The sequence below is a fragment of the Danio rerio genome, chromosome 22, assembly GCF_049306965.1.
Source record: "Danio rerio strain Tuebingen ecotype United States chromosome 22, GRCz12tu, whole genome shotgun sequence".
In the NCBI taxonomy this organism is placed as follows: domain Eukaryota; kingdom Metazoa; phylum Chordata; class Actinopteri; order Cypriniformes; family Danionidae; genus Danio; species Danio rerio.
The window spans coordinates 40421872-40447202 of record NC_133197.1 but is presented as its reverse complement, the minus strand read 5'-3'; the positions used below and the strand labels follow the sequence as shown (position 1 = coordinate 40447202).

The 25331-nt window shown below is 38.4% G+C and overlaps 1 protein-coding gene and 1 long non-coding RNA gene across 3 annotated transcripts; one reads left to right on the top strand and one right to left on the bottom strand.

The window, feature by feature from the left end:
* The first annotated feature begins 424 nt into the window (after positions 1-424).
* Positions 425-4994, top strand: LOC141380261 (uncharacterized). The gene is made up of 2 exons (XR_012397972.1): positions 425-1850; positions 2084-4994. It is a non-coding gene; the product is annotated as an uncharacterized lncRNA (long non-coding RNA).
* On the bottom strand, positions 3999-23577 carry rcor3 (REST corepressor 3). Of its 2 annotated transcripts, none has more exons than XM_005161857.6 (12): positions 23355-23577; positions 23197-23253; positions 21326-21403; positions 20664-20716; positions 18643-18804; positions 15479-15603; positions 14275-14353; positions 12536-12754; positions 11872-11949; positions 9563-9620; positions 9233-9474; positions 3999-5848 (listed from the first exon to the last, which is right to left on the bottom strand). In XM_005161857.6, exons 1-12 carry the CDS (start codon positions 23476-23478, stop codon positions 5486-5488), a joined length of 1638 nt encoding a protein of 545 aa, XP_005161914.1. In that variant the 5' UTR covers positions 23479-23577; the 3' UTR covers positions 3999-5485. The 2 variants fall into 2 exon arrangements, with proteins under 2 accessions (XP_005161914.1, NP_001038494.1); NM_001045029.1 differs by having other exon boundaries at positions 5326-5848; positions 14269-14353; positions 23355-23478.
* Positions 23578-25331: the final 1754 nt, after the last annotated feature.

Genomic DNA, 25331 nt, shown 5'->3' with positions numbered 1-25331 from the left:
TGTAGAGCTGCACATTTTTCCAGTCTCCCTTGTAAAAAAGGCCCATTTGAAAATTCCTGGATAACAAAAATAGCCAAAATATATTCAAATGAGTCTAATATGGTCCGCTTTTGGTGCTTCACACCTTTTCATTGCTCATTTTTGTTTTAAGAGTAAGGTCCAAGATTTAAAATAAAAGACACCTGTAAAACGTTTTGTTTAAAAACAATGCAGTAGCGAAGGATGACTTCACTTACGTCAGATAGTAAAATTAAAATGTTGTTATATCGGCCAAAACTGATTAGCTGAAGTCATACTAAAGCGTCAGCGAACAGACGATTCTGTTTGGTCTTAAAAGCTGTTTTCGATTAGTTATTTTCACTATTTATGATGGCACAGCAGGGGTGGGTCTTTCAAACCACTCAAACCCAAAAAACTCAAAAAAAAAATAGCTATTTGCAGACACAATACTCTAATAATAATGCCATATATATGTATAAATATATATATATATATAAATGAAGAAAACAACAACAAAAAAGCTGCTCATCGTTATTTCCAGAAGGCAAAAACAGGGCAGAAATGTCCATTAGTTTATTCTGTTAACGCTCAGTACATGTATACAGTAATCTTCAGAGCGGTGTGAAGCGTGTAAACCTCTTCTCAGAATAAAAGTTAAAGCAGAATATAGGAAAACCCTACATGCAACTTCTGATGACCAAACAACACGCCACTGAAAACTGAAGACTCCAGTCAACAGCTTAACATCCGGTTGGAAACTGTGGATTATTGACACCTTTATGCATTTCAATCAGGTTTACACACAGAGCTACTGGAAATAAATGCTACTTAAACAAATTAAAGGTGGAAATAAAGTCAAAACATCATTACATTAATTTTCATCAGCGGGATTATATTATTTTCCTGTTAAGAGCACTTTGTCGGCAAGAGAACTTGGATTTTTCAGTCATTCTGTAGCACCGAATATTAAAATATAAAACAAATACACAACCTGACACAAACAATCAAACACAGAAATCACGCTAAACTTAAGTGAAATAGGTTTGCATTACTAGAAAAACAAAGTGCTGCGACAGGACACAATATTGTAAAGACTTCCAGGAAGAGTTTAACCAAAAACAACAAGGCAGTCATTGTTCACTCACGCCGGTGTATTTAAAGGGATAGCGCACCCTAAAACGACACAAATACTCACTATTTACCCAAGCGCTTGCAAACCTTTATGATTTGAACACAAAAGAAGATATTTTGAAGAATGTTGAAAACCGGTAACCATCGACTTCCACAGTATTTGCTTTTCCTACAATGGAAGTCAATGGTTACCGGTTTGCAACATTCTTTAAATTATCTTCTGTTGCATTTTACAGAATAAAAAAAATCATAAAGGTAAGTAAAGTAAAGGGTGTGTAAATATAATGCAATTTACAATTTGATGTGAACTGACCCTTAAATGCAGCGTATTTTTGTGTTTTGGCCCCCACAAATGGATTAAAAAGGCAAACAAGGTTCACCCTAACATGACAAAAATACTCAATATTTACTCATGTGGTTACAAATCCTTATGATTTTCTTCTATTGAGCATACAAAAAACATATTTTGAAGAATGTTGGAAACCGGTAACCATTGACTTCCACAGTATTGTTTTTCATATGATGGAAGTCAATGGTTACCGGTTTCCAACATTTTTTAAAGTATCCTCTTTTGTGTTTTACAGAAGAAAGAAACTCAAATGTTTAAAACAAATAAAGGATGGGTTTATAATGACAATGTCGGTGTGAACTGACCCTTAAATGCAGTTTATTTTTGTTTCTGGAGCACAAATATGATTAAAAAGGGGAAAAATGGGACAGTTCACCCTAAAATGACAAAAATTCTCGCCATTTACTCATGTGCTTACAAACCTTTATGAGTTTTTCTTCTATTGAGCACAAAAAACAGACTTTGATGAATGCTAAAAACCGGTAACCATTGACTTACTCAGTATTGTTTTTTCCTACAATGCTAGTCAATGGTTACCGGTTTTCAACATTCTTCAAAATATCTTCTTTTGTGTTTTACACAAACTCAAAGGTTTAAAACAAGTAAAAGGTGAGTAAATATTGACAGTTTACATTTTGTTGTGAACTGACCCTTAAATGCAGCTTAAACATGTTTGAGCTTAAATGTTTAAAGGTTTATTTTTGTTTTTGGACTACAAATCGAGAAAACTAATTATTAAAAAAGGCAAAAAAGGCAAAGTTCACCCTAAAATAATACAAAAACTCACTATTTACCCAAGTGGTTACAAGTATTCAGAAGTTCTTCTTCTATTGAGCACAAACGAAGAGATTTTGAAGAATGTTGAAAACCGGTAACCATTTACTTACATAGTATTTGCTTTTTCTACAACAGAAGCCAATGGTTACCAGTTTCCAACATTCTTCTTCACTATCTTCTTTTGTGAAAGAAGAAAGAAACTCAAAGGTTTAAAACAAGTAAAGGACAAATATAGTATGATAATTTTGGTGTGAACTGACCCTTAAATGCAGCTTAAACATGTTTAAAGTTAAATGTTTATAGTTCGTTTTTTGTTTTTGGATCACAAATCGAGAAAAGAAAATGTATTAAAAAGGCAAAAAAGGCACAGTTCACCCTAAAATAACAAAAATACTCTCAATTTACTCATGTGGCCACACTTTCATGAGTTTTTCTTCTATTGAGCACAAAAAGAAAAGATTTTGATGAATGCTGAAAACTGGTAACCACTGACTCCCACAGTATTGGTTTTTCCTACAATGGAAGTCAATGGTTACCGATTTTCAACATTCTTCAAAATATCTTCTTTTTGTGTTTTACAGAAGAACTTCACAAAGGTTTAAAACAAAGTAAAGGGTGAGTAAATAATGCAATTTACAATTTGGTGTGAACTGACCCTTAAATGCAGCTTAAACATGTGAAGTTAAATGTTTACAGTTCAATTTTGTTTTTGGACAACAAATCGAGAAAAGAAAATGCAAAAAAGTAACAGTTCACCCTAAAATGACAAAAATACTCACTATTTACTCATGTGGTCACACACTTTTATGATTTGCTTCTGTTAAACACACAGGAAGAGATTTTGAAAGATGTTGAAAACCGGTAACCATTGACTTTCACTGGATTGGTTTTTCCTACAAAAAACGGTTTCCAACATTCTTTAAAATATCTTCTTTTGTGTTTTACAGAAGAAACCCATAAAGGTTTAAAACAAAGTAAAGAATGGGTAAATATTGACAATTTTGGTGTGAACTGACCCCTAAATGCTGCTTAAACATGTTTAAACTTAAATGTTTATGGTTAATTTTTGTATTTAGACCACAAATAGAGGAAAATAATAAATTATAAAAATGCAAACATCATCATACAATATGCATTGTATACTCTAATTGTTTCTGAAATGCACAACACAGTTTAAATACATTAATTTCAACCCAAAATCACTGAACTCTATTAGTGGCACAGCCTATGCTGACGATTCACTGCCATCATGTGGCATCACACTTACATTTCTCCTTTTAGTTCATCACTAACAACAACACAAAGCTGAATAAACAAAGACTGAACCTTCATTAATGCATGAACAAACCCTGTCAAGTACAACATGATTACAAACCCTAAGATTAAAGGGTCAGTTCACGCAAAAATGAAAATGATCATTATTTACTCTCACTTTACTTTGTTTCAGACGTTTAATAGCTTCTGTTTAACATAGATGTTTTGAAGTATGTTGGAAACCTGTAACCATTGACTTCAATAGTATTTCTTTTCCTACAATGGAAGTCAAGTTTCAGCATTTTTCAAAGTATCTACTTTTGTGTTCAACACAAGAAAGAAACTCATTGAAGACCTCTTGAGGGAGAGTAAATACTGAGGAAACGTTCACGTTTGTCTGAACTACACAGTCAAAGCTGAAATTATTCACACCCCTGGCAAAATCAGCTTTGAGTGTCTTATGCAAGTGTGAATTAACACTGAGAAATATTATTACACACTCCTTTTATTCAACCAGCAGGATTTTATGTCCAGAAATGGCACAGACCAAAAAGATAACATGGCGATGGCCAAGAGGTACCACTGTGGAATAAACCAGTGAAGCCTCTAAAACAGGGGTGCCCAAATTCGGTCCTGGAGGGCCGGTGTCCTGCAACGTTTAGCTCCAACCCCAATCTCAGACACACCTGGGCTAGCCAATCAAGCTCTTACTGGGCTTTCTAGAAACATCCATGCAGGAGTGTTGAGGCAAGATGGAGCTAAAATCTGGAGGACACCAAACTGGACACCCCTACTCCAGAAGATTGGTCTTAATATCTTTTGAGAGAAAACAAACACAAACAAACATATAAAAACACACACACACACACACACACACACACAAATACATACATGCACGCACGCACAAAAAAAAGAAACACACACACATACATATGCATGCATAAAAAAAAAAAAAACACACACACGCACGCGCACGCACGCACACACACACGCACGCAAACATAAAACTATACACACATGCACACATACATACATTTACACACACACACGCAAGCATAAAAATACTAACATGCATAGTTACATACACACACACGTAAAAACATGTGCGCGCGCACACGCACACACACACAAACCCACGCACTTATGCACATATACACACACGTAAACACACACACACACACACGCGCACATAAAATCACACACGCGCATACATATACACACACACACACATACATACATACACGCATAAAAACATACATATACACACACAAACACACACGCAAGCATACATACACATTCATACACATATATACACACATAAAAACACACATACAAACACACATACATACATACACACACGCACGCACAAAACACACACACGCACGCACATACATATACATACACACATGCACGCATAAAAACACACACGCACGCACATACATACATATACACAAAAACATGCACGCATAACACACACACACACGCATACATGTACACACATTCATACACGCATATTTACAAACGTAAAAACACACACACAAACATGCATGCATGCATGCATAAAAACTTAAACACACACACACACACACGCACACACACAATTATATTTAAGCTCCACAAAGACAGGTAATTGAAGCGCACACGCACACGCACACACACACACACACACACACACACACACGCCTCCTGTACGTCCTCTTACTATCTTTCAGAGGGTCCAAACAGAGCCTGCTGGCTGAATGAAAGCACAATCAGGTCAGAAACTGTCAGGAATATTAATAATTTCAGGTTTGACAGTATTAACTCTTTTAAACACACACACACACACACACACACACACACACACACACACACACACACACACACACACACACAGATTAAATAAATAGACAGTCACGCTACTAATATGTACAGTGTAAAGGTGTGTGTGGTTCAGTTTTGGGGGTCTGTACAGTGTTACCCTCCGGCGGTGTGTCAGTGCAGGGAGGACGAGGGCGTCTCTGCGCTCTGGATGCCCAGCAGAGCTGGCGGCTGCTGTCCTGCTGCAGGGGTGTTCGCTGTGCTGGGGGCCAGTGGAGCGGCCGGCCGGGGGTTGAGCCGTGGTGGGACGGGGTTGGAGGGTCGGATGAGCGGCGGGGGCTGGTGCAGAGCGGGACGGGGCTGCAGGAAGCGGGCCTGCTGCTGCAGAGGTGGAGGCTGGCGATGCAGAGCCGGGGTGGCCGGAAGAGACGGGCGCAGCAGAGGCGGAGGCTGCTGGAGAGACGAGGAGGAGGATGGAGGACACGAGGAGGAAGAGGAGACGACAGGAGACGGCCCACACGCCAGACTCACCTGACCCTAACACACAGAGAAGACGTGCCGTTCAGCTTTTAGGAAGTAACAGGGTTCGGGAAAGACTTTTGAAAATCACTAATCATTTTAAATCTTGGTGATGAGGAACACGCAGAAGGACTTTAATATTCAGTCAGCAGCACAGGCACTTCTAGTGAGGTTTAAGATCTGATTTCTTTAAACATCAGTAATCTTGACTAGGGCTGCATCAACACGTCACTTAAATCGATTAAAATCGATTACTAAAACCGTTGGCAGCAAATTTCAAAATAGTTTTGTTGTGTTGCGCAAGCAGAGATGTTTGATTATTAAAAAAACTTAAGCTGAGTGTGGAGCGGAGTGAACGTACTCTGCCTCTGTCATGCACTGATGCCAGCAGAGTTCGGCACCTCATATGGAGTGGTACGTTACCGTACGCTTTTATGGCTGTTTCCACTGTCAAAAGGCGTACCGAACCATACCGTGCCACTTTTTCGACACCCTTTCTTTTTTTTTATTAGAATATGCAAAAAGGTACATAAATTGGGATCATACAAATACAAAGAAACATCAACAAAAAACCAAAACAAAACAAAAAACAAACAAAACAAAAACAACAAAAAAACAAACAAAACAAAAACAAAAAACAAACAAAACAACAACAAAAAAACAAACAAAACAAAAACAACAAAAAAAACAAACAAAACAAAAACAAACAAAACAAAAAACAAACAAAACAAAAACAAAAACAAAAAACAAACAAAACAACAACAACAAAAAAACAAACAAAACAAAAACAACAAAAAAACAAACAAAACAAAAACAACAAAAAAAACAAACAAAACAAAAACAACAAAAAAAACAAACAAAACAAAAACAACAAAAAAACAAACAAAAAAAACAACAAAAAAAACAAACAAAACAAAAACAACAAAACAAAAACAAACAAAACAAAAACAACAAAAAAAAAAAAAAAAAAAAAAAAAACAATATAGTCAGGTACTGTTAGGTCTGTGTGTGTGTGTGTGTGTACATGTAAAGGTAACTTGGTGGACAGGTCATAGTACATGCATAAGGAACAATAACAGTCAATAAATGAAGCAAGTATCACAGATATAAGTAAAAGAGACAGAAAGAAACCAGTCAGAGGTAGGGAGTAACAACAATGCTTAGTAATGTATGATAGTAATAATGACAAGTACTACACCAACTATTACTACAGAAAGTTACTTGTATTACGACTACTACTTTTGCTACTACAGCCACAACCACGACTACTACTACAACAATGACTACCACTACTCATACTACTCGGCACCTATTCGAAAGGGCATCAAACACGAGAAAGGGTACCAAAAGGCGGAGCTAGAAGCGCAGCTGAATGCTATTGGTTTATCGAGATACGTCATGAGCTCACGCAACAAGCCAATATGAAAACAAAAGAGCCGCCATGTTTAAAATACACAGCGAGAGATCTTTTACAGCGTAAATATATATACATAGAATAACGAGCATTGGTCGACCCGAGCTCAAACAAACCTTGTCGTCATCTTGATGAACAGCCACAAAGCCAAAAGGAAGAGCAGATTTACCCTGAGCCCCTTTGTTTTGTACGAGCCAGTCTGAAGCGCAAGCGGTTTTGCTTTCTGGCTTGCGCTCGCCGCGCGTCTATATCTGAAATAACAAACTTCTAGAGCTGATGATAATAACGTGCGCTTGATTATTGACCTGCTTTTGAAACCCGATCCTGTCAGAAACTGACAAACGCGAGAGTGAAAAAACAGAGAAGCCGGAAACATATGGCGGCAAATCAATGCCAATATTAATCGAGCGCAGCGGTGATGTTTGCGCGCGAGGAGAAGTGAACTGTGAGCAGATTACAGGTCTACACGCGAGAAAACTACAGCTCGCGAGCACACAGGGGATCTTCACGCGCGCGCTCAACTGATCCAGCGTGAGAAAACAAGTCCCGCGCGCGCACATCATCATTGGATGACAGTTCTCATTGGATCAGTTCTCTCCGCTCAGTCGCTGGTTCTTCTCTCTGCTTGCGTGAAACATTTTGAATTTTTGTCAGTCCTGGGCCGGGACTTGGTTTACTTGTTATCTCTAACGCTATTGGCTACTCTACCTTTCCGGAAGTTAGCCGGGATTGGACGCAGGTTAAAAGATCACGCCATTAGATATATATACAATTTGCAAGTTATAATCATAAGAAACTTTCTGAGAACTTTATGAACTTGTTTAGCTAAATTCACGCCTCCTCCTGAAGTGACGAGCGATGCATTAAACACTGTTTTCCAGCCGCGCTTCATTCTCTAAATGTAGAGTTTGTCTAAACCAGGCGCACAATCAGTCAGCGCAGTCGCCCCTCCAGAGTAAAAAAATTCTGACCAATCAATAAGCAGTTTAGGAACTATGTTCAACAACATCTGGCCAATGAGAGATGTGGATTTTGTCACATGACTGCATTGTTGCCTTGCCTTGCCAAAGACGGCAGAAGATGCAACAATGTATCATTTATTGCGCTTGGTGCGGACCAAATGAAGCCAGCTACAGATGTGAAAGCACCACAAATCTAGGTTTACAAAAAAATGACAAATTAAAAATATTGACAGTATTACAGACTGATTTAATGAGCCGGTTTATAAAATTAGGCATTTTGGTGGGTTTTAAACAAACAAAAAAACATAAAATTGTTGGAGTTTTCAACTAAACCACACATTAAACAATTCACTTTATTTGATTTAATCACTATTGTATTTAAATTAAATAATTTTTAAATTGTCAGTTGTATTTAAAGAAAAGTTATGCTGAAAAACTAAATGGCTGACTTGTTTTTTTGGTGGGAGCAGAGAAAATTTTGGCAGGGCAAGTAAAAATCTAAACCACTTGCCCGATTGGGCCAGTAGAAAAAAATCCCTGGCGTTTAACCCTGCATTAAGATGCCTAAAGGTTTAAAAACGCCTATATATATCAAAAGAAGATAAACAAATGAGAAGCTGTCAGTCATAAACGATAGTGAAACAGCTTGTCAATCGCTGCGAACAGATTACATACAGGAGTAGAGAGAAGAGCACTCTTCAATTATCAGCTGTCAGTCAGCGCCCGCTCTTTTTTTTTTCCTGGTCATTGCGCCTTGTGCTGTGTAAATGCAGACGATCTGATACGAGTTACTTTTTTAAAGATGATGTAAGCAGGTCATCAAAAAAAATACAAAATAAATATCAGATACAGCCACAAAATCAGAACTGACCATCAAGATCTGCAGTGGAAATGCAGCCTATTGTCCTTATCATGACTGGCCTATCGTTTCCAGCTTTACATTGTAAAGTCATCACAGTGCTTCAGCATTATTCTCCTTCATTTAATATTTAAATGAATATATACATATATGTTTGTGACCCTCACCTCTTCCTCTTCCTCGTCTGTGCTCTTCCCTGACGAGGCGTTGCTGGTTTTACCATCCTCTCCTGAATTGGCTCCGTCTCCATTAGGCGTCCGCGTCCCCTGCTCCGCTTCCCACTCCTGAAGCACCTCGTCCAGGTTAAACCGCCGCCGGTAGTTCACAAAGAAATTCTTCACCTGTCCCACGGTTTTATTCCCGATCACATCAGCAATGGCCTGGAAGTCCTTCCCATATTTGCGTACTCCTGTTTGAATGCGACAGTTTTGATATTTGGTTAATGAATTGACATTAATCACTGACTGCTTAATTGATGGAGTGATCTGCTGATTTACCCTGCACTGCCAGCAGCTGCTCATCTGTGGTCCAGCGGGCATTAATTTTTTGGGTGCACTGTAACAAAAACAAGACAATTAAAGGGACAGTTCACCCAAAAACTGAATATTCGGTCATTATTTACATTCTTCAAAATATCCTCTTTTGTGTTCAACAGATTACCTTTATCCATTGGCTATCTTTAGTATGTGTTTATTCTGTCGAACACAAAAGAAGATATTTTGAAGAATGTTGGAAAGCTGTAAGCATCGACTTCCATATTATTTGTTATTCCTACTATGGAAGTCAATGGTTACTGGGTTTCAACATTCTTCAAAATATCTTCTTTTGTGTTCAACAGAATACCTGTATCCATTGGCTCTCCAAGGTGTTCATTATTTACTTACTCTTTACTCGAGTTTATTCTGTCAAACACAAAAGAAGATATTTTGAAGAATGTTGGAACCCTGTAACCGTTGACTTCACAAAGTATTTGTTATTTGTACTTTGGAAGTCAACGGTTACCGGTTTTCAACATTCTTCAAAATATCTTCTTGTGTTTTCTACAAAATACCTGTAACCATTGGCTATCTGTAGTATCTGTGTTTATTCTGTCAAACACAAAAGAAGATATGTTGAAGAATGTTGGAAAGCTGTAAGCATCGACTTTCATATTATTTGTTATTTCTACTATGGAAGTCAATGATTACCAGGTTTTAACATTCTTCAAAATATCTTCTTTTGTTTTTGGCAGAATAGAGAAACACTCATAAGGTTTAAAATCACATGAAGCAGAGTAAACGATAACAAAGTTCAAAATTTGTGTGTGAACAGCCCCTTTTAGGATGCACTGTGACAAAAATGAGACAATTAAAGGGACAGTTCACCTAAAGACTGAATATTCAGTCATTATTTACTATTTACGAGTTTGTACTTCTGTTGAACACAAAAGAGTAAATGGTTACTGGGTTTCAACATTCTTCAAAATATCCTATTTTGTGCTCAACAGAATACCTGTATCCATTGGCTATCCAAGGTACTGTTCATTATTTACTCACTCTTTACTTTACTTCATTATTTACTCACTCTTTACTTTACTCTGTCAAACACTAAAGAAGATATTTTGAAGAATGTTGGAACCCTGTAACCACTGACTATCCACAGTATTTGTTATTCCTACTTTGGGAGTCAACGGTTACCGGTTTTCAACATTCTTCAAAATATCTTCTTTTGTTTTCTAAAAAATACCTGTAACCACTGACTATCTGTAGTATTGGTGGTTTCATACTCTTGTCTGAGTTTACTCTGTCGAACAAAAAAGAAGATATGTTGAAGAATGTTGGAAAGCTGTAAGCATCGACTTTCATATTATTTGTTATTTCTACAATGGAAGTCAACGATTACCAGGTTTTAACATTCTTCAAAATATCTTCTTTTGTTTTTGGCAGAATACAGAAACACTCATTAAGGTTTAAAATCACATGAAGCAGAGTAAACGATAACAGAATTTAAAATTCGTGTGTGAACAGCCCCTTTTTGGGTGCACTGTATCCAAAACAAGACAATTAAAGGGACAGTTCACCCAAACACAGAATATTCCGTCATTATTTACTTATGAGTTTGTACTTCTGTTGAACACAAACGCGTGAATGGTCACTGGGTTTCAACATTCTTTAAAATATCCTCTTTTGTGTTCAACAGAATACCCATAATCATTGGCTATCTGTAGTATTGGTCATTTTTTTCTCTTTACTTTTACTTTACTTTTTACTCTTTATTTGTTATTCCTACTATGGAAGTCAATGGTTACTAGGTTTTAACATTCTCCAAAATATCTTCTTTTGTGTTTGACAGAATACAGAAACACTCAATAAGGTTTAAAACCACATGAAGCAGAGTAAACGATAACAGAAAATCTGTGTGTGAACAGCCCCTTCATCAGTGTGTGTGAGCTGGCATAAATGTCATTCACTTTGCAGGACAAAAAACAAACAAGTTTTGTCCAAAAGCACCGACTGAATTCAGACTTTATTTTGGATATCTATCTACAACTATTCCACAACTTATTTTCCTCTGAGTTCAATAAAGAAAAAAAAAATGTTTAGAATCACTTTCAGGTGAGTAAATGAGAAAGTTGGTGAATAAATATAGATATTTTTATTTCTTTATAGTGTTTCATTTTTGTTTTTGGAAAATCAATTGTAAACTCTCCGACTCTGAATTGTTTTCAAAAGTCTCCAGATCTGCAGAACAGATGATCCGCGAGAAAATAAAAACATCAGATAGAAAAACTCAAATAAATCATCATTTACAAAATAAGTAAAGTCACCTCAGGCAGTCTGAGTTCATCAATCCCATCTTCAATCTTCTGCTTCAGTCCACTGTTTAACTGCTTGGCGTTCTGAACCTGAAAAAAAAACATGCAGGTAGGAAATCTTTTAACATTTATATATAACCTTTCCACAGGTTAGCATGATGTCATTTCATAATGCAAATCTTAAATTCATAACCAACAAATGATCAAAGGAAATACATCAATGCAATTCAAATATATCAAATATGCATTGATGTTTACTTTAAACTTAAATTATGTTGTTCTATTAAAATTATTGTTTAAAACATTTTGTCAAATAAAAGAGTTTTCTAAATTCATCCACCTAAATTTTGTGGCTCAAAAGTATCAGTTGAGGCACCGGTATCGTTTTAAAAGTATCGATTTAGCACCGTAACAAAACCCCAAACAATAGCAAACCCTACTGTGTGCTGTATAGCGCCCTTACACAGCGAGTGTTGGCAATTCCTGCAAAACTGAAAGTGAAAGTATCATACGCATGCATTTATAAGCTATTTAAAGGCAGAAAAAAAAAAGAGGAAACCCCCACCCCCATGGTGATACGGGTATTACCGCAGTTGTCGATTAACCGGTGGGGAAATTACCACATCGTCACAACCCTACTTAACATCTGCAAAATGACTAGTCCCTCCTGTGGTACCTGTCGTTTGAGGGACACCAGCTCCATGTCGAGCTGCCGCAGCACAGAGTTGGCGGCGCTGGAGCTGCAGGATATGGCCACCACGTCCTCCTGCGTCAGGTACATGCCTTTAGGAGGACGGCACTTGGAGCGCTGCGTGTGATGCCGGTGCTGCAGCGTCTGGTGATCCCGTCGACCCATCCCGATCTTAGAGCTCAGAGTCTGCGGTTCTGCTGGAGTCTATGAGGGGAAGAATAAACCAAAACATTGGTGTTTATATTTCACTTCTTATTTAACCCTTGTGCGTTGTTCAAATTGACTCCGCTTTTATTATGCTGTTGTTTTTAACCTCTATTATTAGGACATTTTTGCTTGCAAAGCCATAACTGCATATAATCATCATCTGGCTTTCCATGTTGGGAAGAGGAAAGGAGTGTTTTAGCTTTTCAACAAATCTTCTGACCAATCAAATGCTCTCTAGTGTCTGACATGCCCCGCCCCCTTTTTCTTATTGGCTGTTTATTTGACGCACTTGAGCTCAACTGGCAAAGAGGTGATAAAACAAAAAAACTTGGCTGCTTTTTTAAAAAGGGGAGGAGCTACTCTATGCCCCGCCCTCTCTTTATGCTTTGGTTGAGATTACGTCAAACATCAAAGCACTTCAAAAGACCTTTAAATACAGGTCAGTCCAGTACAATGTGTTCTACAGTAAGAGCAATACTGCAGCACAAACACAGCGTAGAGTCTTCAGCTTTGAGCTGAAAAAAAGCCTGAGTTGATCTTGCATGTCCAATTCGACATATGCCAACCCGACTCTACATCATAACTTTTCAATCCAGATGGATGGGGCAACCATTACTGCATCCAAAATGGTGAAAAGCCTTGGAGTAACGATTGATGACCAACTAAACTTCTCTGACCACATCTCTAGAACTGCTCGATCTTGCAGATTCACATCAGAAAGGTCCGACCCTTCCTATCTGAACATGCAGCTCAACTCCTTGTTCAAGCTCTTGTTCTCTCCAGACTGGACTATTGCAACTCTCTACTAGCCGGGCTTCCAGCTAACTCTATCAAACCTCTTCAGCTGCTTCAGAACGCAGCAGCACGAGTGGTCTTTAATGAACCTAAAAGAGCACATGTCACTCCGCTGCTCATCCGTTTGCACGGGCTGCCAGTTGCTGCTCGCATCAAATTCAAAGCTCTGATGTTTGCCTACAAAGTGACTTCTGGCTCTGCTGCTTCTTATCTGCTCTCACTTCTGCAGATGTATGTGCCCTCCAGAAACTTGCGTTCTGTGAATGAACGTCACCTCGTGGTTCCATCCCAAAGAGGGAAGAAATCACTTTCCCGAACTCTCGCGTTCAATCTGCCCAGTTGGTGGAATGAACTCCCTAACTGCATCAGAACGGCAGAGTCACTCGCTGTCTTCAAGAAACCACTAAAAACTCAACTATTTAGTCTCCACTACACTTCCTAATCTGTAGTTGCCTCTTTGGCTCCACCGCTAACTGTACTACAAAAAAATAAATAAATAAATTACTAATGTTTTGCTTCTTACACTTTACACACCTGAAACTTGCCTACAGCACTTATTCATTGTTGCTCTTATAGTTGTGTAAATTGCTTCCTTGTCCTCATTTGTAAGTCGCTTTGTATAACAGCGTCTGCTAAATGACTAAATGTAAATGTATTTAGCAATTTGGCACATTCCCCAACACAGCTCTGGATGTATGTGTGTGTAATGAACTCACGTTTACCTCCTTCTTTGCCTCTTTTGTTGGGTCATAGTCGCTGTCGTTGGCCTCCACAGGGTTAGCCTCTTCCATCTCCTCCTCACTAATATCACAGAAATACACACACAGTGAGCACCAGGAACACTACACTGCCTGACAATAGTCTTGTGGTGGACAGAGCAACACATAGTAACTCGACTTCTAGTTGATCACGTGTGAAAGTGTCAGAAGGTGGATTTCTCTGATGGATCATCTGTTGATCTGCATCCCAATCATCACCAATACTGCAGAAGACCTACTGGAACTAGCATGGAGCAAGATTCACATAGAAATCAGTCAAGTTTGGTGAAGGAGAAGTCATGGTTTGGGGTTCATTCAGTATAGGGGCGTGCGAGAGATCTGCCACTTCTTCTTAGACACTTCTGACACCAAATCATCAACTAGAAGTCCAGTTATTACTTGTTCCTAAAACTTGTTGTATAAACCTTTAAGTGCACTTGTTATTAGACCAATCATGATAAAGAAGTTTTGCTGTGTGATTATATTGTCACAGAAATGGTTGCAATAAGCGATATGATTGTCATCTTGAGCTAATTTGATTAAACAATAATTATATAACAGCATATTCAAGCAAAAATCCATGAATATTTCTTCATTTTCCTTTGGTTTAGACCCTTTATTATTCTGTGGTCACCACAGAGGAACGAACCAACTATTCTGGCATGTTTTAAACAGCGGATGCCCTTCCAGCCGCAACCCAGCACTGGAAAACACCCATACACACATTACGGCCAAATCAGTTCATCAGTTTCCCTATAGCACATGTGTTTGGACGGTTGGGGAAACCGGAGCACCCGGAGGAAACTCATGCCAACATGGGGAGAACATGCAAACTCCACACAGAAATGCCAACTGACCCAGTTAGGACTTGAATCAGTGACCGTCTTGCTGTGAAGGCAAAGTACCAACCACTGAGCCACAATGTCCTATTATACATACTATTACATGTCCCACCAGGTAAATGTCCAATTCTAATCTTTGACATGAGTGAGGTAGAATGTAAATGTCATTGCAAAATTGCTTTAACGCTATTTGTGAATTTGTAAATATATATTGCAAAGCCAAATAATGATCAGGGTCATCTCCTAGTATTGCACCGTGAACACATATACTGATTACAGTGACAGACGTACTTGTAACAAGAGCGCAAATATGGTCAAAACTGCACCTTTCGTCTTGATTGTTGCGGTTAGCCAGCTTTCTTGCTTGCCGGTCCATCAGGCTGGTCCTGGAGCGTGTTTTCTTCCATGAATAGTAGTACTTTACAAGACTGGATATGGATTTGTCCGGCAACTACAAAAAAAAAAAAAAAAATTCAATTGACCAATAAAAAAAATAATAATCTTTAGTGGACCGCGATACAGATGGAGAAAATTCGATATGGGTTCAGTAATAGATAGATCATAAGTGGTTATTACGTAGTGATGTCATTTATCTCCTATGCACAATGTCACAGTAGAATACTATGGCGAAGGAGGCAAGGGGGAGTAAATAAAACGCTCCTACTACTTAAAAGGTAGATAACTATGCACAGTTCAACTGCTTGTGAGTTTGCTGGACAGTTTTCATTGACACTGAAGAAGGCTCAGCACACGAGCCGCTATTACACTACTATGGAGAAATGCTGTAAAACTCCATCTTTACCTCTCTCCCTTTGGACATTTGACCCGCTGGCCTGTTTGTGAGGTGACTTTTCCGCTCCTCTTGGCTGTTAAAGCGATACTTGTGGATCCAGACACGAGCATGCCTGAGGTGTGAGTCTTCTCCACTGTGTCTATTACGGAAAACCTGTGATAATCGCGTATTATGCGCATACAGACTGTAACCGCGGCTGTTCTTCCCACCATCGGTGAACAGCGCTTCCATTTCTAAAGCCGATCGCAGCCCTTTCTGTTGAGCATGTGAAAACAATAACCAATCATAGGGGTGTAAGACCTCGCCTGTCAGCGCTCAAAAAGCAAACAGAGAATAGTGACATGAGTGTATTTGCTGCAAATGCTCCTGCTGTCTTCTGTGCATGTGTTGCAGTTTTGTTTTATACAGTCAGAAAGAGAGTTTTTTTTAGCAGGTCAAATTAAGGGTAGAGTTCATATATCTGACAGCTGTATTAAAGAACTAAATTTTATTACAAAGAGTGTATAAATATTAATACATTTATAGATTTTAATAAAAACAAATGTCTTGTGTCGTGAAGAAAAAATCTAATCATGTATGGAAAGCATCATTAATGCACCGAGATATTGAATTAAACTGAATCGATGGCATGATAATCGTAACCTAACCGTGAGACAAGTGTAGATTCACACCTCTAATATATATACATATATATATAGGTCACGTTAACCAAACATTTTCCGCCACTGACAGATTTTTTTCAGCAGTGACAGAAAAATCTGAAGGTGATCCGTCATTTTAACAGATTATGCTGAGGGTGATCTATTGTTATTTGTAGCTAACTGTAATTCCCACTCCTGTCCAGCTGATGGCGATTGCCCTTGTTTTGTCTCCTCTTTGTCACCGCTGCGTACAGTTGCAAAAATCTCACAGCAGCTGAGTGTGAGAAGTTTCCAAATAGATGTGATATTAATAATAAAGGTGAAAAAAAAAGAGGAAGTGATGCAGTGGACGATGAAGAACAAACAGACAAAAATCCTCAGTCGCCGACAGCTGCTGTTATGGCCGGGTCAACCAAGCGGCAGCAAGAAGGTCAGGTGGTTTGGAGTGCGTTGTGAGCACTAACGAATGCAGAGGGGTGAAGCTGCAGTCTCTCTTGGTGCGTTTGATTACGCACAGGCAAGCACCCAGTTCAGGTGGACGCAGGAGGAAGATATGAGGTAAGGCAGATATGAGTTTTTGTTTATTTGTCAAATAAATAAATAAATAATTTAGCCTATATGCTCGTCATGCAAGTTCATTATTAGAATATAAATGAAAAAAGTGATTAGAAAATATGCAAATAAACTGACGGTCAATAATAGGTTATGACGGAATTTTCATTTCATCAACCCTCTCCGTCAAAATGACGGACAATGACAAAGTCTAACGCGACCTCTGATAAATATATATATAGTTTACCCTTCACAAATCGCTCATTTAGATGACTATTTTCTATAGGAGGCTTTACAATATTATTTTTGTGCTTTTAAATTAGATTAATCAGCACTGAGGCAGAATATGGAGCTAATCTAACAAAATAACTCATGATGCTTTAAAATTAGTAAAAATATTACATAAAAGATTAAAAAAATTCAAGAGAAACAAAAATACCTTAAATTTTTATCAATTGTATCTTTTATCAATCATTTTTTCCCGCAATTGACAGCAAGAACAAACATAGAAGCTTTGCTTGATTGACAAGCAGCACCCAACTATGTTCAAAACAATTTTAAAAAACGCCTAATGGGATGAACTTATCCGCCATTTCAAAAGTAAAACATCCTCTAATAGGTAGTGTAACCTACACAACTTTAAGTGCAGTGTGTGGGAGAGATTGGGGCAGTGTTTCGATGTGATCCGGTTACGTTGTGGTTCTGTGCCTGCTGGTGTTGGTTGCTGTATGGTTAAACAGTGTTTATGCAGGCATCCTAAAGGTAATTTCAATACCTTCATAAGAGTTTTTAAAGACCTTCTCAGAATATTTTAAGACCTCATCGCCACTTTAAGTTCTAATGAGTATCAAACCTTTAACAGTTGTTAATAAACAGTTGTAGTTACATAAATCAGTGGACCACAACCATGCAACAGAACTCAGATCAGCTCGGCAGAAACAAAGCTTGAAAGAATAAATTACACGGTTGTGTTTCGTGACAGACTTCAGCCACTGTTTAAACTCGTCTTTCTCCAACCAGGAGTACTTAAACGTACATTTTCCCATGTTTGTGTCGGTTTCACTCTGTGGTTTCGCCACATGGGGAGAGCATCACATCAAGTGACATCATCTGGTGGGAGGAGCTTGGCCGGATGCTCCAGTCTGAACCAATCACGTGGCTCGAGCACGCCGTTGTTAATATTAGGAGGAAAATAAATATATTTGTGAGTTTTTTTGGAGACAATACTTTGGACAACGCTTGAACAAAATTTAAGACCTCATAAAAATGCGATTAAGACTTTTTAATACCTTTTAAGGGCCTTCATTTTCTTATAAATCGATTTATCAAATTTTAATACTTGTTTTTAATACTTGTGGACACCCTATTAAAGGTTAATTTTGATTTAAATAAATTTAAATTAAATAAATTGGGCGTTTTTTGTGCAGGTTTTGGACAGGAAAAAGTCGGATATATCTGGCAACACTGGTTAAGTCTATAGTTTGCTGTTCAGCCACTGACTCACCATCTGCTGGATCCTGTGAAAACTCTTCCCGTGAAAGCTGAAGGCTTGTTCAAACAGCACCTTGTCCTCCACCGTCCATTCATCAGGGAAAGGCGTGAAGTTCGGGAGATCAGCAAGAGATTTCTCAATGTTGTGTTTATGCCAGAAGAGCATGCCGAGAGCCTGTGGAGACCAGAGACGTCCATACATTAACCTCCAACCTATTTATATGCACATTTATAATATCACATTAAACAAAAGGTGCTGGAAACGGCCATATGCGCATGCATTTTAAAGGACAACTAGCCAACCCCTTTTTTCAGATTTAATATAAGTGTTTTGCGTCTCCAGAATGTGTCTGTAAAGTTTCAGCTCAAAACACCCACCAGATTATTTATTAGACCTTTTATAAGTTTATATTTTATACATTATTGCACCAGGGGGCTGTTTTGGTGTACTGCGCCTTTAAGGCTAGTCCTCCCCGCCCAGCGTTTCTACATGCCTTAATCTCCTCCATCGGCTTCATCAGACAACAGACAGACATGAAGGAAGCAGATCTCACATAGCGTTTGTAAGAAATACTACTGCAAGAACTTTACCAATGAGTATTTGATGCATTTGTTCCAATTGTTCCACCGTTTTCATGCTGTTAATGTGGGGAGAAAAAAAGCACTGGGTGTGTTTACATCACCCCAATATGACGGCTTATACACTATACCTACACATATGTCTGTCCAAACAGCTTGAAAGATTTCACCATAGGTGCCCTTTAATAATGCGCACAACTGAGCAGGATAAACAGTATATCCGTTAAGAAAAACAATGCACAAAAACTAGTGCATTTATATTGATAATGATAAGCTCTGGGTTGTTTCTCGATATGCATTCTTGTGTCCTCGTAAAACGTCATCAACATTTAATTCAAAGTTCACATCTCGCCAAGTATGCTTAAAACTCCCCGATGTGTGTTTGCTCCGCCCCTTTGGCCAAGGATGCAGAGAGGTGACTAGTGCAAACTTTTTAAGCACAGCTCTCACAGAATGCATTGCAGCCTAACCAGCGAAAGCTAATGGCGGAGAAAAAAAACAGCACGGTTTTAAAAATACTCCTGTTGTGTTACAAAATAAAGTTTTTCAGGAGATAATGTAGTAGATTTAAACTCGAATCGGCAGTTTATTCACAAAGATAGCGAGTCTTCGACGATATGCTTCAGCTTATGGACTCTGAGCTCCAGCCTGTGGCCTTGATCAACTACAATCCCAACTTGACATTGCTAATTTTGCGATGCGACTACTGCATGTTCACACATTGCGATATATCAATGCTGAAACAATATATTGCGCATTTGTGACCCCTTCACACAGGGCGTCCGCGTTAACCCTGCCAATTCAATTTGAATGGGTGACGTCAGGCGTTGCCGGACTCAATTGTGGATCCGTCTGCACTGCTTCAGTGACGTTGCTCGCTGCAGAAGTTGGGAATTTTTCAACATTTCAAGCACCAAAGGATGCATCAGCCAATCAGATCGCTATGCTAACACCCCAGCTTAGACAGTAGCCGATTGTAGACTAATTTCATTGGCTGACACAGCTTGTACCAGCCCCAATTTCGGACACGCCCTCTGTCAAGCGTTGACGCTGAAGCCTCATGTGAATGCACAGTTAGTGAATAAACTCCAGCATGTAATGTGATGTGATTTAGTTTGTGACAGATGCCGATCAGATATAAATGTGTGGAGATGCATTAAACAGAGTTTGCAGCTTTACATGTTTCCCGCCTGTTTTGTTTGGTTTTGCTGATTGTAAAAAGCCTCCACTGTCATCACGGTGCTCCAGTATTATTATTATTTCCTGCAGAACAGTCTTGAGCACTGAACTACATTTCTCTGACTCATATTTGTCCTAAAGGTTATCATTGACTGGAAATGCTGCTTCATTCACAGATTATTTATGTCATATTAGTTTCTAATGGTAATCTACTTCACACATTTGGATGAAACAGAGCTATTAATGTATGACAGGGAGATCTCTGCTGTAACTCACCTGCTCAACATTGTACCCGTGCTTTTCTTTCGCAATCGCAATGTACTCGTCCACTGTGGAGGGAACATTAATAGAGATGCATATAATAAATTATGTGCTTAAAAAATATATAAAAAAAATACACATTAAAAAAAACATAGTAAATAGGGCTGCATGATACTGAAAACTCTGGCGATCTGGAGTTCTTGAAATATAACATTTCCCTATTAAAAATGCTATTTTAATAAGCTATTAGCTTTTAAAATAATTTATTTATTTAATCATATTAAAATAAAAAACTAAAAAATATTTTTCAGATCTAAATAACTGGAAAAACTGTGTTGAGGTGCAAACATTGAGTCTGTAAAACACTATGAATGAGTGAAAACCTCATATGCAGATATTCAGACTCTGATTGGCTGTTGTCATTTTCCTCTTTTGTCACAACTCCACCCATTAGTGTTTATTTTAAATAAACCAGCCAATAGCAGAGCAGAAAGCTCCCTGAGGGCGGGGCTATTTATAATTGGTTTATCAGACTTAGATAAACCACCAATGCATAAATATAATAATTAATCACTCACGTCTGTGATGTGTACAGTGCATAAACAAGTTATCACCATAATCGTGTGACTAATTGTGCAGCCCTAATACTAATTCATGAAGAAGTTGTGTATACTTACATTTAGAGTCAAGTATTGTGTGATGCGGAGACCAAACCAACATGCCACCGCTGTCTTTATCACTGTATTTTGAGGATCCTACAAGATTACCATGCAAAAAAAGTTAACTTTACATGCAATAACACACGTTATACACTCACCGGCCACTTTATTAGGTACACCTGTTCAAATGCTTGTTAACGCAAATTTCTAATCAGCCAATCACATGGCAGCAGCTCAATGCATTTAGGCATGTAGACATGGTCAAGACGAGCATCAGAATGGGGAAGAAAGGGGATTTAAGTGACTTTGAACACGGCATGGTTGTTGCTGCCAGACAGGCTGCTCTGAGTATTTCTGAAACTGCTGATCTACTGAAATTTTCACGCACAACCATCTCTAGGGTTTACAGAGAATGCTCCGACAAAGAGGAAATATCCAGTGAGCGTCAGTTCTGTGGGCGCAAATGCCTTGTTGATGAGGCCAGAGGAGAATGGCCAGACTGGCTCCAGCTAATAGAAAGGCAACAGTAACTCAAATAAGCACTCGTTACAACCGAGCTCTGCAGAAGAGCATCTCTGAACACACAACACGGCCAACCTTGAGGCGGATGGGCTACAGCAGCAGAAGAGCACACCGGGTGCCGCTCCTGTCAGCTAAGAACAGGAAACTGAGGCTACAATTCACACAGACTCACCAAAACTGGACAATAGAAGATTGGAGAAACGTTGCTGCTCTGATGAGTCTCCATTTCTGCTCACACATTCAGATGCTCGACTCACAATTTGGCCTTAACAACATGAAAGCATGGATCATCCTGCCTTGTCTCCATCTTCTAATGTCATCCTCCCGCAGGATAACGCACCATGTCATAAAGCTCAATCATCTCAGACTGGTGTCTTGAACATGACGATGAGTTCACTGTACTCAAACGGCCTCCACAGTCACCAGAGCTCAATCCAATAGAGCAGCTTTGGGATGTGGTGGAACAGGAGATTGGCATCATGGATGTGCAGCCGACAAATCTGCAGCAACTGTGTGATGCTATCATAACAATATGGAGCAAAATCTCTGAGGAATATTTCCAGTATCTGGTTGAATCTATGCCACGAAGAATTAAGGCAGCTCTAGAGGCAAAAGAGGGAACAACACGGCACCAGTAAGGTGTACCTAATAAAGTGGCCGGTGAGTGTTTATGTATTCACTTTTAAAACACAATAAATTAAGAAATCTACAATTATTAGGTTTTGAACTTGAACTATTACAATAAAACATTTGAGCAAAAGTAAACGTCAATAAACATTTCATTCAATGCTAATGTCTAGATCTGTCAACACCGTGACGCAGATATGAGTTATTTAACTACTAATATTATTACGTATTAAGTAATGAATGGAACATTAAGTACTTAAGTATTAAATCAAATTCAGTGTAAAATCTCAGTTAAAACTGACAACGTATGGGGGAAAAAAGTGAAAACGTAATGAAAAATTTAGTAGTGAATGGCGAACAACACTGGAGTTTCAACAACTCAATTATATTACGCTTTCTAAATATTTTAAAAAAAAATTCTAATCAACTAAGCGATTTGTCCATGCCAGGGTAAAAACGCGATATTTATTCGTACGTCAAAGTTGCGGGGTAAATTAGCTGTCGAGCGGCTAGGCACGGAAGCTAACATTTTTAACAAAAGCTATTCATAAATGCATAATCATACATCGACAATATAGCCTGAATTTAAAATAATTATTGACTTTTCGATTATCAACTTTCGTTAAAAGCGACTTCAAAATAGTCATAATAATAGAAATGATTAGCGGCGATCAATGAGCCGAGGCTACCACCGTCAGTCAGTCAGGTTCTTAAAGGCGGAATGCGGTGCTTTTTCTTACCTGGATCAAATTCAGGAATGTTGGCTTGATAATCCGATCCCACACGCATGCCTACATCTTAAAAAACAAGAATATCCTCGTTAAATTTCGAAAATGTTTACCTTCCGTGTTTCAATTAAAAGCATAAACAAGCTCCGCAGGGCTGTTCGAGGCTATACCGTGCTCGTCGTCGCTGCCGCTTTCGTCCGAAAAATGTCCGTTCGAGGCGTTAGACGGGCTTTTCGTCCCATTTGAGCGACCTTTCCCCAGGTATTCCGAGCCCTTGTCCATCATTCCCGGCATAATCGAGACACAAGAGAATATTTAGAGCTGAAATTAAATATGTCAACACTGGAGCGTATATTGTCTATGTGCAGCGTCTCTGCGCAGCTGCGCCGCTGTGCGTTCCCGTATCCCTCCGCTACATTGCTCTCCTGTTCCCTAAGCTTTACCTATTATTATAACACCACACGCATCAGTAGTGTAGGCTGATTAAACGTTTAAAATAAACGTAGAGTTTTGCGCTATTTTAATTCCTTGGTTTATCGTTAAATAAACTGCGAGGGTCCTATTTGCCTCGCGGAAGGAGTTGTTACACTTGTAAACAAAGGTGGAATGCAGCTCGTGTGCGCCACTGTTGCATCAGTTTTACCATTTATTATTTTGTACATTATAATAAAGTGGAAAATGTTAAATCTCGCAACAAATATTAGATATATTTATAGCTAAACAGCTTATTAGTATTTTTCTGGCTAAATATAAAATATATTTGTAAAACATATGTGTTTGAAAAGGAAAGAAAAATTATTTCTACCAAAATGTTTCTAAATATGTTTTAGGGTGAATAAAACACATTTATGCATACATATGCATGTATAATTTTAAGTATGTTGACTGACTGATGTGCAGATAAAGATTTTCTTAATGATTTATTATTAGTGATTTTCTTAATATTTTCTTGGATTGAACCATATGGAGGGTACAAACACACACACACACACACACACACACACACACACACACACACACACACACACACACACACACACACACACACACACATATATATATAATTTTTAAAATAATTTTTTGTGACTTTTTTGTGATTTTTGTGATTCTGTACAACAATAATTACTGTGTATACATTACTGTGATAGTTGGGTTTAAGGTTGGGATAGACGAGAATAATATACAGTTAATGAACAATTTAATAAATAATATAAATAATAATTCTCGTAATTTTCGACGCAGCTGTATCCTCTCTAGTAACCGCCCACACAGAATGAACTAGGCAGAGACTACAAGGGATAAGGCTCCGGATACTACCGTCAATATAGCATACATTTTTTCACTCTGTTAAACAATAATTAATATTTTTACATTACGTGTGGGCTTGCGGAAGGGGTAAATGTTAATAAAAGGCAATTTAATTGGAAATTCAATAAATAACACAAATAATACTTGGGTATAGTTACAATTTTGTACATTACTGTGATGGTTTAGGGTTGGGGTAGACGTTAATAAAATACAATTCATGGATAATTTAATAAATAATATAAATAATAATTCTCGTTAACTTTCGGCCGCATCTCTATCCCCAAAAACCGCGCACTAGAAGGGATACAGCTCAGGATACTCGCGTCAATTTGTGACACTGTCAGTAATTAATATTTGCACATTATTATGAGGGTTGGCTTAAGGGGTAGACGTTAATAATTATGCGATTGATGGATGATTTAATAAATAAAATAAAAAATAATTCTCGTTAACGTGAGGCCGTATCTGTATGCCCTGTAGCAACCGCCCACAAATAATGAACAAGGCAAAGACTTTTGGATACAGGTTGGGCAACAGATAATTTAATTAATAATATGAATAATGCTCGGTATAATTACTGTTTTACATTACTGCGATGGTTGGGTAATGGCTAATTTAAAAATAATAATAATTAAAATAAATTACTTCCGGCCGCGGCTGTATCCTTCCAACGAACAACGCCGAGTCCGATTTGAGAAAGTAAACCAGTGCGCATGCGCTCATCACAACTTAATCCGCATCACCTGCCGGTACAGAAAGGTCCCGCTCCCGTGTGCTTCAGCAGCCTCTCATTGTTCAATGGCGAGAGAGCGCGCCGTCACGGAGCTCTCTGATTGGCT